The 17,015-nt window shown below is 39.9% G+C and overlaps 1 protein-coding gene across 1 annotated transcript; it reads right to left on the bottom strand.

Annotated features, from left to right (window-relative positions):
• Nucleotides 1-2,405: 2,405 nt before the first annotated feature.
• On the bottom strand, nt 2,406-13,338 carry LOC309545302 (keratin, type II cytoskeletal 7-like; the record flags this gene model as incomplete). The annotated part of the gene is made up of 9 exons (XM_082244444.1): nt 2,406-2,566; nt 3,066-3,094; nt 3,468-3,688; nt 4,055-4,180; nt 8,392-8,556; nt 8,650-8,745; nt 8,823-8,883; nt 12,238-12,446; nt 12,907-13,338. The coding sequence occupies 9 exons, from the start codon at nt 13,336-13,338 to the stop codon at nt 2,406-2,408; spliced, it is 1,500 nt and encodes a 499-aa protein (XP_082100570.1).
• Nucleotides 13,339-17,015: the final 3,677 nt, after the last annotated feature.

Below are 17,015 nucleotides of genomic sequence, written 5' to 3'. Positions count from 1 at the left end.
CTTTCACACCTATATATGTGTATGGGTATATATACATATAAGTGTGTGTGTATATATATCTTATATAGAAGTTCAGATGTTTTGCCTGCCTCCAAAAAAATGCCCATAAGAAGTGATGCGCCATATAAATGCTCAAACAATATTATAAATATTATTATAAGTAAAATCAGGTGTCTAATATAGTGCTGAATGATCCGTGAAAATAGTCCATAAGTGTCCAACAGAATGGTGAAAAAATCCCAAGGGGAACTCCCAAAAACACCGCTGTGTGTGAATCCCACCACCGAGTAGATTGGTCTCTCACCTCAACCACAGACCCACAACAGGTCAGTAATCACATTAATCAGCTATGAAGACCAGAGGACTCCCTTCCTCTTTTCACCAGGTCAGCTCAGCATGAATCAACAGGGTAGAGACACAGATCCGAGGGAACTTGCTTCAATCTTGCACCTCAGAACTCGGGATAGGCACATATGTGTAAACACATAAAGGACAAATATAGTGCTCTCCGTCTGTAATCCTCTATCAATTACATAAAGGTTCAATAAATATAACGACTCAGGAAGCAGGATACAAACTATTTTCAGGGTGGAATAGGACACCTTTAATCCTTCACAAATTCATGCCCTCAGCTTCTCCTCAATGCTGGAGATGTGAATCCGAACCCGGCTCACTGCTACACCTATGGTGGTTGTGCACAAAACTACACCCGTTCTGGGATACAATACAAGCTGAAATAGCTAAAATAACCACTTTTTCTCTTGACTTCACACCTGCCCAGTATTTACTACACCATTCCTCTCTATCAAAGTCAATATACCACAAGTCACTAGCCTTGCATCTTGTAAATGCTGCCAGACTATGCATTTCTGTGTACTGGAACTCCCATACCCCTCCTACACGGGCAGATTGGTATCAACGTATTTGTCAGACAGCAGAAATGGAGAAATTAATTGAAGTGTTGCGCATGATGATCCCTCTAAATTTACCCGCACTTGGTCATGCTGGCTTGATTTTCAAAAAACGCTTTCCCACCCCGTCAGGCATCTGGTGCGGGATGACCTTCCTAAATATACTAACCAGAGGTGGAAACAGTGAGGCACTGCTTTAGACTTTCCTGTCCCCACCTCTATATGTCATCATTGTTTCATTTCCCAGCAACAACAAGACTTTAACCTGCCTTATATTGTTAAGTTCTTCCCTCTTTGATTTTTTTTTTCATAACCACAGCATATATGTACCGCAAGACAAGGCTCGCCACTTCCTTTTCCGCCCTCTCTCCCATAATAAGAAAACCTATGACATTTCTTTAAGAAGATGTAAACTCCCTTGAGATGGCCTGTCATCAAAGTGCATACCCAGTTACAAATCTAATATCACTTGTGTGAGACACTCAAATTGTACTGATCAAATATATTAGCTATACATAGTGCATGAACTTGAATCTTTGCTATGATAATGTTCAACTCTTCTGTTATTGTTGGCAATTTGATGTATATAACATACTCTCCTTATTGTAGGTGACTTTGTACTTTGATTATTTCGTCATAATGACACTCTTTTTGTATTTTTTTAAAACGTGAATAAAATTCTCGGAAAATAAAGAATAATAGTGAAAAAAAGAGACAAAGAACTACAAACAGTAAAAAATGTAGTGTGTTCCCTAACATTAGTAGTTGGTGAAAAAAGTGCATCCTTGCATTGGTGGTTAATGTAAAATTATTATTTTTACAATGGTGGTCAGTATAAGTGGGAGATCAATTAGCTGTGGCTCAAAGCTTTATGAACCCATAGCAATCTTAGCAGGAATCCTAGGGTTCCACAAAACCCTGGTAGAAAAAGGTTGTTCTAGAGCTGATCGTTAGCCCATTCTGGCCCTGCTGATAGGTTAATTTGCATCTACCAGGGCATGCAATAAAGTACGTGCATCATTGGGACATTAAACAGTAGACTTTACTGGGACAAGAACTACTGGCAATGGCAAAATACACATAGCAGACAGGCATAATATGTGTTTTCTGTATAAATTAGGGTAAAATAAAGGAGGGAATGGTCTGAGCTTGTCTCTTCATCCATTTTTTTTACCCTCAGTGGTCAAAATTAGATTTGAAAATCATCAACTACTGTAAATATTCTGTAGGAAATGTTATTTGAGCTAGTGTCAGTATTTATAATTACAGCAGATGCCAGAACATGCATTACTGTTTATTGGAGCATTTTACAGCATTCAATGTCACAAATATATACAGCAAACATTATATTTATACCACACTACTAAGCAAGCCAGCACCCCCAATTCATATATAGACATAATATAAAAAGGAGCTTTCTAAATTTCTATGTAGGCTTTTATGCCATGCATCGACTGAGCAGCCTAATTATATCTCTGTATACAGGTCTTCACTTTAGCAGTGATGTCCATGGCTGGAGTGATGCTTGTTTATGGGGACATGGCTTCTGGAGCTGAATCCTCCCTTATGATGTTGGTGATGCTGGTGCTGGCCACTAGATTCATGGGACTTTCCTGAAGAATGGTGTTTTCCTCCAGTGCTGGAGTGCAGGACAGCTGAAACAAATGGATAAGTTATGTCAATATGGTTAGCTTTGCCATTCCAGGCAATATGTAAATACATGTTAAGGCAATGTCACTCAAAAAATAATGCGCTATTATGAAACCAGCAAGTCTACTCAAATTTTCTTCAAGGGCAAGTATACTTTAATTAAAGATTAATTAATCCACTCTCCCTAGTCCTCCTATCTCTATATTTTAGAATATAAAGATAAGTAAAGTTAGTTTCAGATGGTCTGTGGTTGGCTGAAATTAGAAACTGCATATCATAATCTTTGCACAGTATTATTAATCCCAAAAACATTAACTCATAATAGTTTAGAGTATAGTATCTGTGGTAAAAATAATTAATAGAAAAGAATAACTATTTATTATAAAATAAACTATATTCTAAATATTTCCACACTAAATGTGGTAGGCGTAGAATCCACATTAATACTGTATGTGAATTCGCAAATAGGTTTTTATTATATATGGAACAAATTGTTTTACTTACAAATGTTTACATGTCCCTCTGCACCTATCCTGAAAAAGAAAAAACAATGAACAGAATTTTAGCATGAATTTCATTTTGCAAGATTTTTTTCTTACACCTATGAACATTAACTAGTAAATAAGATATGAACAGATTATCAGGCAGAAGCTAGAGAACTGAAACGCATTTCTTACAAATAAAGAAAATGCACACTCCACGGTTCTGACCCTTACATTCAGTACCTGCCCACAGCCATCCTGGTGATCTGACTTTTCTCTGATGCAGCTAAATAACACAGCTAGGCCACCTCCATACCCCAAGCCTAACAATGGACAGTAAAAGAGCAGCAGAAAACTGATGAGGTCATCTCTTTGTTTTATATTGCAGTAAGCATGTTCCTTGTCTGACATCTGAAATATATACCTGTGCTCTTCTCCTTCCAGCATTTTCCTATAAGTAGCAATCTCAATATCCAGAGCCAGTTTAACATTCATCAGTTCCTGGTAGTCTCTTAGTTGGCGAGCCATGTCCTGCTTGGCCTTCTGTAGGGCAGTCTCCAATTCAGACAACTTATGCTTGGCATCCCTGATAGCAGCTTCACCACTTTCCTCAGCTTCCCTGATGGCAGGTTCAAGTGCAGCACGCTAGAAATGATTAAATAACATACAATCTTTTTTTTTTTTATCTGGTAAAACGAGTATCTCCTGCTTTGTTTTATTTGAGTTCAATAAGCTTGAAAAAAATATACATGAGCAAAAAGTATCCTAATGAAACAAGTGCTGAAAATGTTCTATTTTCATTATATCAATAAGAAAACAATAAATTACATATTAATAAAGGAATTCAAATTTTTAAAATGAGAAACAAAAGACATTCTGGTCAGTTTAAATCTGGAAAAAGATAACATTCATCTAAACAAGTGCTAAGAAGCTGTTAAAAACCCTAAATCAGAGGTGCTAACAATATTGTAAAGTTGGTCATAAAATCATTAAAAAAAACATGATTTATACCTGAGATTTGGCACATTCAATTTCGCCTTTAAGCTTCTGAATTGTTCGATTAAGATCTGCAATCTCATTTTGGCTGTTCTGTAGATTGTTTCCATTTCTTCCAGCTGCCAATCGCAGGTCTTCAAACTGTAGATAATAAATAAAAGAAAATTTTGAATATTTGTGGACACCAACCATTTTAATTTCATTGGTTATTCCATGCACTATTTTTTTTTGAAGGCTCGTGTTTTATAGCAAACTGAATTTGTTTTTATATCAAGATATAAAAAAACTATTTTAAATTGAATTATCATAGGTGGAAGATATTGCCAGAAACAAATGAACACAGATGTTTGAATGATTGGATGTGGGGTTTGAAGGAGAGTTCAGAGTCCAGGACAACATCTAAGACCTTGGCATGCGGGGATGGGCTGATAGTAATGCCATCGATATTGACAGAGAAATAAGGGGAAGGGGCACGTGGTGGAGGAAAAATTCTAAGCTCGGTTTTTGATGGATTGAGTTTGAGGAAGTGGTGAGACATCCAGACCGATATATCTGATAGTAAATTAGTGATACGTGAGGAGACTGAGGGAGAGAGCTGAGGGGTGGATAAATAGATTTGGGTATCGTCAGCGTAGAGATAGTATTGGAAGCCGTAGGAGGCTATCAACTGACCCAGAGAGGAGGTGTAGATTGAAAATAGGAGGGGTCCAAGAACAGAGCCTTGGGGGACCCCAACCGAGAAGGGAAGAGGAGAGGAGGAAGTAGAATTGTACATAACGTTAAAGGTGCGGTTGGATAATTAGGAAGATAACCAGTGAAGAGTACAGTCACGGAGACCAAAGGCATGGAGTTTTTTGAGGAGGAGGGGATGGTGAACCGAATCAAAGGCAGCAGAAAGGTCCAAAAGTAGGAGTACAGAATAGTGTCCATTGGTTTTGGCCGTTAGTAGATCGTTTGTCAGTTTTAGGAGAGCAGTTTCAGTGGAGTGTTGAGGCCGAAATCCAGACTGACGGGGATCAAGGAGGCTATTCTCAGCAAGGTGGTCGCACAGTCGGTTGTAGACTAGACGTTCGAGGAGTTTGCATGAAAAGGGGAGCAAGGAAATAGGGCGTAGGTTGTTCAGATCGGTTGGGTCCAGTGAGGGCTTTTTAAGTATGGGGCTGACTAGTGCATGTTTTAGAGAGTTGGGGAAGATGCCAAAAGAGAGGGAGAGATTGAAGATGTGGGTTAGAGAGCGTAGAATAAGGCCAGAAGGTGAACGTAGCATTTGCGAGGGAACAGGATCCAGAGGGCAGGTCGTTTAGTGAACGTTTGCAAGTAGTTTAGCAACCTCATCTATAGTGGTGGGGTTGAATGAGGGAAGTAATGATAGCACCTGGGGGCATGGAAGGTATCTGAACAGCAATGATCTCCTTACAAATTGTATCAATCTTCTGTTTGAAGTGGTAGGCAATCTCCTGGGCATTGAGTGAGTCGGTGGAAGGGGGTAATGGAGGACGGAGTAGAGAATTAAAGGTAGCGAAGAGTTGCCTGGGGCTGTTAATGAGAGTGATAAAATAGGTCTGTTTGGCAGTGTGGAGAATGGAATTGTATTTTTGGAGGGCAGATTTATATTGGTTGAAATCCTTCTGAGACCTAGTCTTACGCCATAGGTGCTCAAGACTGCTATGCTTTTTCAGACTTCTAGTGTTATCTGTTTGCCAAGGTTGAAGGGGTCAGGGCCTGATTCGGTGTGTGGTGAGGGGGGCCAGTGTGTCCAGGGAGGCTAAGAGTGAAGCATTGTAGACAGAAGTGGCTAGGCTGGTGCAGGACAGGGGTGTGATTTTGTCATAGAGGTGGTCGGTAGCAGAGTAGAGAAGAGAAGGGTTGAGATGGCGTAGGTTTCTGCGGGTAACTGTAAGGTAGCTGGAGGGAGAGGGGGTGGAGGAGAGGGAGAGAGTGAAACTAATAAGGTAGTGATCAGAAAGAGGTAAAGATTGTTTGAAAAGTTGTGCAGGGTGCATAGGTGGTAGAAAACAAGGTCAAGGATATTGCCTTCAGAGTGAGTAGAAGCATGTATCCATTGCTTCAGGTCAAAGGAGGAGGTTAGACTGAGAAGTTTGGAAGTGGTAGGAGTGTTAGTATTAATAGGGATGTTGAAGTCGCCGAGAATGATTGTGGGGATTTCGGAAGAGAGAAAGTAGGGTAGCCAGGCAGAGAAGTCATCAAGAAAGGTCGATACTGGTCCATGGGGGCGGTAGATCACAGCTATCCTTAGAGAAACAGGGGAGAAAATACAAATGTAGTGTACCTCAAATGAGGAAAGTGACAGAGAGGGAGGTGGTTGAAGTACCTGAAAGGTGCTATGTGGAGCTAGAAGGATCCCGACACCCCCTCCCTTGCATCCATTGGGTCTAGGGGAGTGAGTCCATAGAAGACCACCTTGGGATAGTGCAGCAGAAGACGCAGTGTCGCATTCGTGAAGCCAGGTTTCGGTGATGGCGAGTAGATTAAATGAGTTAGCGATGAAAAGGTCATGGAGAGAGGTGAGTTTATTACAGACAGAGCGGGCGTTCCAAAGGGCACAAGAGAAAGGAAGTCTGGTATGGGGAAGAAGAGAGATGGGAACTAGATTGTGCTGACTGCGGCTGCAGCCAGAGGGTGCAGGGTAAGTGGTGTGTTGAGCACGGGTAAATGATGGAGGCCAAGGGTTTGGGGAAATGTCTCCAGATGTTAGGAGAAGCAGAAAGGTGAGGGTGATAATATGAGAGTGTGATTTATATGAAGAGACATGCCCCAGTGTCCTGGAGGATTTGTGTGCGTGTGGATTTAGAAGTAGCAGGAGATGGTGAGTGCAGTAATAAGGTGAGGACAGAAGTGAGGGTGATATATATAAGCTGTGGAGTGGAGAAGAGGGGTGAAGCAGAGAGTTTAAGGATAGAGGACACTGCTGTCAGAAGGAGTGGTAGAGAGTGCATTTTACAAGGAGAGAGCTGAAGGGGTAAAAAAGGTCACCTGCAGTCTATGTGGTGTATATCTTAGCCTTTCCTGTGTTCATTCACTTTGTGCATTCGCTGAAGTGCAGAATCAGAAGTGCTCCCACTTATAGAAATCGCCCCACTTTGAGAAGAGAGCCCCAAAAGCAAACGTGCCAGTTGCAAACGTGCCTTTGCAAGGAGATGCTTACTTAAATACTGTTAATTGATAAGCACCCACCCCCATCACTAACTAATCAAGAGCTACAGTAATAAGGTAAAGCTAGCTAAACAGAGCAACATTTTCTCTTCTGATCAGATTTATAAGTTGAGAGCCATAAAGATAAGGGGGCAAAAAACCTATAAGTTACAACTAGAGACAGAGAAGAAAAAACATTGCAATGAGAACAGTCTACAAATGGTTGGGAAAAATAAACATACCATAGTTAAAAGACAAGAACAATAAAGAGGAGCAGTTTCAGAATCGCAGGTTTGAGTGGAATCGCATTAGTGGGAACGTACCATAGTTAAAAGACAAAAGCATTAAAGAGGAGCAGTTTCAGAATCGCAGGTTTGAGTGGAGTCGCATCAGTGGGAACGTACCATAGTTAAAAGACAAGAGCATTAAAGAGGAGCAGTTTCAGAATCGCAGGTTTGAGTGAAGTCGCATCAGTGGGAACGTACCATAATTAAAAGACAAGAGCATTAAAGAGGAGCAGTTTTAGAATCGCAGGTTTGAGTGGAGTCGCATCAGTGGAAACGTACCATAGGTAAAAGTACCATAGTTCTGTAAACTAATAATCCCAATCGCTAACATAATAGAGATGGGGAGGAAGACATATTTCAAGTCATAGTAAAAACCATGGCTCCCTCCATAGATGAGTAGAGTGAGGGAAAAGAAGTGTGTTTTTCTGCAGTATTACCAAGTGAAAAAGGGGGAAAAAGGTAAAAAAATAAATCTAATGCAGGCACCACGTTTCAGGAGCTGTAAAATGTAGTATATTACATTTTTGGGAAGGAAGAGATGCTAAATAAAGCATTTTAACTTTGGGCTGAACTATACATAAGATCTTATGTCGTTTTTCAAGAAAAAGGGTTGGCTGAAATTAGAATCTAAAATGATGACCTATTATACAGATGGCCTTAAGCTAGCCAATTGGCAGCACACTAATTGTGTTTTTGCACTGGGTTACTGTATTGACAGCATTAGTCTCATTAAATCAATATATTGTTTAAAAAAAAAAAACATGGCAGAATATCGGCTTTGGTGAACATACAGTATACTGATTTCTCCCAACCACATATTCAAACTCTTCATGTCTAGCTGCTTACATCTATTCTGAATTACAATGCATGATGATACCTGTGGCCATGTAGCTCTAATGATAACACACTCACCCTGGATTGGTACATGGCTTCTGCCTCTGCTCTGCTTCTGTTAGCAATCTCTTCATATTGAGCTCTGACATCAGCGATTATACCATTGATGTCTAGGTCTCGGCTGTTGTCCATGGACACAAGAACTGAAGTGTCTGAAATCTGAGCTTGGAGTTGATTGATTTCCTGCAAATTTAGAAAATATGTACATCAACTACAGTACAGCATTATAAAATGAATTAGGGAATGTGTTTATGGCCCACAAGGAGCATTATTTACCGCATCATACAGGGTCCTAAGGAAACTGATCTCATCGTTCAGGGAGTCGGCCTTGGTCTGAAGTTCAGCTTTGTTCATGAAAGCAGCATCAACATCCTTAAGTTAGAAATACAGTTATTAGTGTTGCTTTAGCAGACAATACAGAAAGCTGTGACTAATTTAAAAATTTTTACCCTCTTAAGAGAAACAAATTCATTCTCGGCTCCTGTTCTTCTGTTGACTTCATCGTCATATCTGTAAAAAGACACATTTTTATTTTCTCATATGTCCTTTACATGGTAAACAGTCTGTAAATGTTTAACTGTTTTTATCCATTTTTTTGTAATATTGCTAATCTTTATGCCTTGAACCCGTGTTTAGTTTTATTAACATTCTAAACCACTTGGGTCCCCAGTGCCAATTTAAAATGGTGTGAGTAGAGTAACTATTTGTCCTAGTGCTGTTTTAAAATGTCACTGGGAATCAGTAGCTCCTGTGTGTCCCAGCGGGGATTTGGGCTAAAACTGAAGGCTGTCAATGACAGTTGGCATTCAGTTCTGAAATGATCAGCTCCTGGTTTCCAAAGCTTCTGCGGTTTATTCCATAGGAGTGCACTGCAGAACCGAATGTAAACACTATGCTTCTGTTTGGTATTTACATTGGAGACTTGGATCCGGTCTCTACTTTATAGATCCAGACCCCCCCCCCCCTCCACCATGAAGAAAAAAATAAATGTGTAAATAGAAATTGAACAAAATAAAAAAAATCCCCTTCCAAAATCCTCAAAACGATGATGTTTTATGTCACTAATGTTGGATGATTGGGACAATGTTTGCATCAATTGCTAATGCAAGTGAATACAATGTCATCTGAATTTTTAATGGTGGCAAATATGAAAAAGGCACATTGTAATCTTTTGTGTCCACATCAACAAGATTTAGTCCTTTTGTAATATTGTGCAAATTATTTCTGCAAACCACCCCCCCCCCTCCCCGCATGTATTAAAGCATCAAAAAAGGAAATAGGCTGTCCTAAAATGCATATGTTAACTTTGATTTTTACTATATAGCTACATTATCTAAAAGTTGTACTGTGATATGATTTTAATCAGCAGACTTTAATTAATATATTTTGTGGTAAATATCTGGGAGTTCCCAAACTCTGCAAATGTTGTGTTGGGAAAAATAAGAAAATGCATTTTTTCTCATTTCTGTTTCTATTTATATTTATTTCCAATAATAACCAAGAATATATATATATATATGTTTATATATATATATATATATATATATATATATATATATATATATATTTATATATATATATATTTATATATATATATATATATATATATATATATATATATATATATATATATATATTTATATAAACATTTGCTACCAAATTAAAGCCCTACCTAAAAAGCTAATCAGTATCAAATCAAGTGTACTCTACTATGGTGCTACACAGCTATGCCTCTGGTGATAACTGTCACGGTTGCCAGTGTGCTTTTGTCAGCTCTCAACAGAACTTTCACTCAAATAGCTGGCATATTACCAGCCATTTAAGTGAAAGTTCTGTTGAGAGCTGTCAAAAGCACACTGGCAACCGTGACAGTTATCATCAGAGGCATGCCCTAAATGTAGCATACACTGTATGTATTTGATTTAAGGATTTGTGATTAAGGATTTAATAACATAAAGAACATTTTTAACTTGAGCTTTATTTTGAGAAACAGTTTAACTGTGAGCTTGGTACTCTAAGAACTGCTTTACAAACTGGATGCTAGGATTTAAAGTGGTTGTAAATTTGTTTAATTAATTTGACCTAAGCACATATATCTGTAGTGTTTTCTTATCTCTCTCCAAAGCCCTAAAACCCATGTCTTTCTGCTCCATTCTTCTGTTATCAGCATGATAACTTCTGACAAGTTTTCTGACAACTGAGATAAAAGCAGCCTGAGATTTGTGTCGGCGAGGGTGCTATAAATAGATTAGCATAGAGCTGGTCTATTTACAGCACAGCTCTGCACATTCCTTCTTTCCTTTGCTTTTGCGGAATGGGGGTGTGTGCCTTTCCTCCAATCAGCTGTCACACAGTGTATGCCAAGACTACACACCCATTGCTGAACAGGAAGAAAAAATCTCTAATGCTATGTGTACTTTCTAAGGAATATAGCAAGTTGCAGACTACAGATCTACATGTAAAATGTATGTAGGGAGATTTGTTTAATCTTTGTGTATCATCTGAGGCTGTTCACTTCACTGGGTAGATGTGAGAGTTTACATCCACTTTAACCTCCCTGGCGGTCTGATTATGTCAGAATTTTTGTGCTAAAAGCGGTACATTGTTTCGCATGGAAATATGTTTTATATTGTAGGCCTTTAATTCTTAGGAATAACTCACTTAAATCTGTCCAAACAAGAGTCTAGTAGACATCCCGGGTATGATAAAGTTTGAAACACAAAATCATAAATTATAATGTAATATTAATAAATTTCATCAAATTCTTCATTGTTTTCGAAGTGGAGATATTTCATTATGAGGGATAATCTGTACTCTGACATGACTGTGCCAAAGAATGAGAGTGGCAAGTAATGTATTGGTTGTCTAATACCACTTCTGCAGGGGGTTTACCACCACTCCCTGAAGAATTATTAGGCCCATAAATTTCCAAATGTCATCTTTGGTCACTGGTTCCCACTTTCTGCATCTTGCAAACTTCCGATGCGTAGCGCATTGTTGCTCTTTGTACCAGTTTGTCTCGGTAACTATTTTTTCAATAACCTCATCGGTCAGAAATAAGTGTAGGTATGCCAAGGGGTTGTCATGGTCAACATCAACTTTCATACCAGGTGCTCCAGTAAATGGGAATCTTGGGGGCGCTGCCTGATCCGTACTGCAGTCAATAGAGCACCAAGTTCACACATCGCTGGGCTCAGTCACAGAATCGTCGCTGTTGTCACTTTCAGTACATGATGACGAATTTTCCCACTAATCGCTATCGCTCAGTTCTTCAAATATCTCTGATTTACCGTCGCTGTTTTCCAATTCGTCCAAAAGTGTTTTTGAGCTAAAAGAACGCTTTTTGGACACTATGGACACTATCAATTTTCCAGGCAAAAAGTACCGCAAAAAGTACAGGCAGGGCACTGGAAAAGCCACTAGGTGAAATGGAATGATACAAAGTTGTAATTCTAACAGATTACACTGTATCATGCCATTTTTATTTTTTGAATCTCCTGCCGGTTCCACCCCCCGCATGACGCTGCGCTCTCAAGTAGGGGAACCGGAAGAAGGTGCCAGCATCGGCCAAACGCACAGCGGGAGGACAACGGGAGGATGGCTGGAGGATGGCGGGGGATCACAGGGAAAGGTGAGTTTCATTCTGGGGTAATCTTGAGTGTGGCTCAGGGTTACCGCTTTTGGCACTAAATATTAACCCCGAGCCACACATTTAGGAATTCCACTAGGGAGGTTAAGGACTAATACTAGAACTTCCATTTTGCCAGTCTGAGCCTTGCCCCAAAACATGGAGAGGGTAAAGCTTTATTGTTAGATGTAGGGTACTCTATACATTAATGCATTAGTGTGGAATAGTATTTTTACCTTCTCCTTAGTTCTTCTACAGTGCCCTCCATGCTGCTCCTCTCTGCATCCAGACGAGCTCTCTCACATTCTAGATTCTCCAGCTGTCTCCTGAGGTTGCCAATAAAAGCCTCAAACAGAGGTTCAATCTGACACCTGGCTGTCTTCTGCTCTTGTAGAAAAGACCACTTGGTCTCCAGCATCTTGTTCTGCTGTTCCAAAAATCTTACCTGTGTTGGAGGTATAAATCAATTGCTTATGGGTATAGGAATTGGGTAACATAAAGTAATATACATGCTTTCATGTGAACCTAAGCCATATTTGATTGGCAAAAGCATTTTTTTAGAATCTTTTCCATGTTCTTTGACTGGGCCCTATTGCATTCATAGTCACTATACTAAGTGCAGCATATTTTTATAGACATCCTGTATATGACATTTTAAGTAAAGTATGTACTGGGAAAAAATGTTAAGTAATTTGCAGAAACCTGCAGATCTTTGTGAGGACAGTCATACTTGATAACATCAAACTGCACTGGATGTTCATGCAAAATAAATTGTACATTTAGGGACACAACTTTAGTACTTTAATTAAACACAATATAAGACATGTGCTTTGATGTGGTGTTCTTGGTTTACCTTATAAATATTGTCTGGTACTTAATCATATGTACAACTTGACAATTCTCACCTTGTCAATGAAGGAGGCAAATTTATTATTCAGGCCTTTAATTTGGTTCTTTTCTTCTGTTCTAACTCTTTGGATGTTTGTGTCAATCTCCAGATTGAGAGGAGCCAGAAGACCCTGGTTTACAGTAACTGCTGTGATCCCTCCAGAACCTGACATTCCTTTAAATCCATGACCATGTCCAACAATACCAAATCCAGATCCATGTCCATGTCCATGCCCACTTTTTCCTAAATGGAAACTTCCCACTGAAATCTTAGGTCCCTTTGATCCAAGAGAATGGTCACTCTTGCTGCTGAAACAATGTTGGGTCTGGTGAACATTTTTAGATGAGTGTGATAGGAAGCTGCGTGAACTGGAAAGTTTAGGTAAAGAAACAGAACTAGAACTAAAGTGCTTGTGTCCAGATGAGGCCAGGATGGAGCGATGAGACATGATGGATCTCCTCTTAGAGTTGATACACAGAGAATCTAAGGTGTTGTCTACTCTCAAGAGCAATGTTAAATGCACTGACACTTGTTAGGCTCTTTTTATACTAAACTGGGTGTAGTTAGTAATACTGGCATTGTTATGCCTTCCTATGATTTCAGCTTGATGATAATAGTTCATCTGTTTGTCACAGAAAATAAAACAGTAACCCACCTATATTTTCAAAGCTGTGACATTTTACTAATAAAACAATGTTTAATTAGTACAAGCAATATGAGCTGATGCTATTGCAAGAAACAATTACCATGTCTTGTATATGTCCCAGTAATGCCAAAACCAACTTTGCAAAGAATGACTCAATATTTAAACAAAATAAAAATATTAAATTTCAGGGATTTCAACTATATTCATATTAAGGTTATGTATGCTATTTCTCCTTGCAAAAGTCTTCCACACTTAGACTGTTTTACAGCTTTTATGGTACAATTGTCTAGTCTGTTTTACTATCATTTACAAAAGCCTTTGGGTGGATTTATTAAAACTGGAGAGTGCAAAATCTGATGCAGCTCTAAATAGTAACCAAACAGCTTCTAATTTCAGCTTATTCAATTAAGCTTTGACTAAAAAACCAGGAAGCTGATTGGTTTCTATGCAGAGCTGAACAAGATTTTGCACACTCAAGTTTTATTTTAGTAAATCAACCCCTATGTGTCCCCAAATTTTTACTGTTGCAGGTCAGCTTGTCTTTAAATCAGGAAATGGTTTATTAATAAAAAAATGCAAGAGAAGCAAAGATAATGCACAATTTCTAGAGCGACAACAACATTATATAATGTGCATAATCAATAGTTATAATATCAAAAAAGCTATAAATTGTTAAGCATCCAAACAATTACATTGTACCTGTAGGTGTAAGTTGCAAACCAAAAGAAGCATATCACAAAGGAAAGAAGAATACATATTTGAAAGAGAAATAAATATCGGGTGGCATGTATTCCCTGTCAAAGAACGAGCCTGTTCACCAGTAAATCAAGTAAGCTCAGTCCCAGTGTATCTAGCCATGAAAACCAAACCCTCTCCAATTTACCAGCACACGTCCTTGTTTTTTTTTTAAACAAAATCTATTGAATTTTTCAAGTAAAACAAGAATATAAAGAAACAGAATTTTGTACTAAGTACATGTAGTAACAAGTCATATGAGTCAAAAGGGTACATACTCCAACAAATCAATCAATAAACTTTAAGGTCTACACGGATGACCTCTAACTGGGGGAGGCAATTTATAGGGCACCGTGGGCGAACCAAAAGTCTCAGGATGTCTGGGTAAGAATAGAAGCATAAACTTGAGCATAGGGTTGCAGTAGGATAGCTGCTAGTACCAATGTGGAGGCCTAGTAGTGGGGACAGGGTGAAGATGGAGGGGATGATGATGAAGAAGGAGGAATTGTTCGTACCCCTGTAGGAAGCGCATAGTGTCCTGAATGCTGAATAGCTTCATCTCCGGTAAGGGGAATCTGGTCAGGTAGCAGTCCCATTTGCAGGAAAACCATGAGGTAGGTCTCGAGGAAAACTGAATATCAATTAGATCTCTGCTGAGCAGCTTGTTCAGTTCCACTTGAACATCTTTGAGTGTGGGTGGGGAGGATACTGTCCAGCATATAACACGTTGAGATCCAGGCTTTATGCTTGGTAAGGATTGACGATTGGGCTCTGTTCAGGCCCAAGGCACGTCTGTCAAGGTAACCAAACAATAAAATGAGTGGGTCACCAGTTGGATTGAGGCCCGTGACCAACGAAGAGAACATGTCTACCCAGTACCAGAACTTATGGACCAAGGTAGGTCTATGCGCATTGCACCAGGAGCATTATTGTGGCATTGGAGAGTCTTTGGACATTGTAAAGGGGGCATAAGCCCTATGCACAATCCTCAACTGTTGCTCTGTCCAAAATTTGTTAGTGATGAAGTAGTGTTACATCCCTGGAGAATACGCTGACATAGCATGGCAGAGGAATTTCCAGTCACAGAGAGATAGTTGCTGGTAGCAATCCAACAGCGCCTGCAAGAAGAGATGAAGATGTCTTGGTCACTTCAGATATGAGATCCTTCTTTCAGCCGAACCATCGACAGCTGTACTCCAGATCCAGCATCAGGGAATGCCTAGATCGACAGATTTCAGACTACAACGGGTTAACGGTGGATGCTCTGAGGAGTGATGAACCACTGGGTGGGCAGGCTTGACCTCTGGCCAGAGCTTGCACAATTTGCAATAGAACTGTTGGCTTTCCCCCCGTCCAGTGTCCTGTCCGAAAGGATGTTCAGTGCAGCAGGGGGGATCATGACCGATAAGCGCACTCGCCTAGCTCATGACAGTGTAGACTACCTCACATTTATAAAAATGAATGAGGCATGGATCTCTGAGGAATTCAACACATGTGACCAGTAGACCATGTTTCATTGAAATTCGTCATGACAGGCCACAAATATCCGCCAGACCGCCATCCTGCCACAACAATTCCTGGTCCTTGTCTTCGCTAAATACAGTGGCATAAAAGGCATTTCATGTCCATGGAATGCCAAATTTTTGGGGCCTTTCATGGCCGACAATTATTTTTTTCTGTGAATGCCTAATGTACCTCCAGCCACCAAATACTACGTTCTTAGCTGTCAGGTAAACCCATGTGGGTAATTTTTGGGGCCTATACTGGCCGACACTTACTTCTTTATCCTGTGAAAGCCTAATGTACCTCCAGCCATCAAATACTACGTTCTTAGCTGTCAGGTAAACCCATGTGGGCTAATTTTTGGGGCCTATACTGGCCGACACTTACTTCTTTATCCTGTGAAAGCCTAATGTACCTCCAGACACCAAATACTATGTTCTTAGATGTCAGGTAAACCCATGTGGGTGAATTTTTGAGGCCTTTTATGGCCGACACTTACTTATTTATCCTTATTTATACCTCCAGCCACCAAATACTACGTTCTTAGCTGTCAAGTAAACCCATGTGGGCTAATTTTTGGGGCCTACACTGGCCGACACTTACTTCTGTATCCTGTGAATGCCTAATGTACCTTCAGCCACAGAATACAACATTCTTAGCTGTCAGGTAAACCCATGTGGGCTAATTTTTGGGGCCTTTCATGGCCGACACTTACTTATTTATCCTGTTAATGCCTAATGTACCTCCAGCCACCAAATACTACATTCTTAGCTGTCAAGTAAACCCATGTGGGATAATTTTTGGGGCCTCTACTGGCCGACACTTACTTCTGTATCCTGTGAATGCCTAATGTACCTTCAGCCACAGAATACAACGTTCTTAGCTGTCAGGTAAACCCATGTGGGCTAATTTTTGGGGCCTATACTAGCCGACACTTACTTCTGTATCCTGTGAATGCCTAATGTACCTCCAGCCACCAAATACTACGTTCTTTGCTGTCAGGTAAACCCACGTGGTCTAATTTTTGGTGCCTATACTGGCCGACACTTACTTCTGTATCCTGTGAATGCCTAATATACCTCCAGCCCCAAATACTACATTCAGCCACAGAATACAACATTCTTAGCTGCCAGGTAAACCCATGTGGGCTAATTTTTGGGGCCTATACTGGCCGACACTTACTTCTGTATCCTGTGAATGCCTAATGTACCTCCAGCCACCAAATACTACGTTCTTTGCTG

The sequence above is a fragment of the Pelophylax lessonae genome, assembly GCF_965119305.1.
Source record: "Pelophylax lessonae genome assembly, chromosome: 2".
In the NCBI taxonomy this organism is placed as follows: Eukaryota; Metazoa; Chordata; class Amphibia; order Anura; family Ranidae; genus Pelophylax; species Pelophylax lessonae.
Note: the sequence above shows the minus strand (reverse complement) of the source record. Positions and strands in the feature narration are given on the sequence as shown.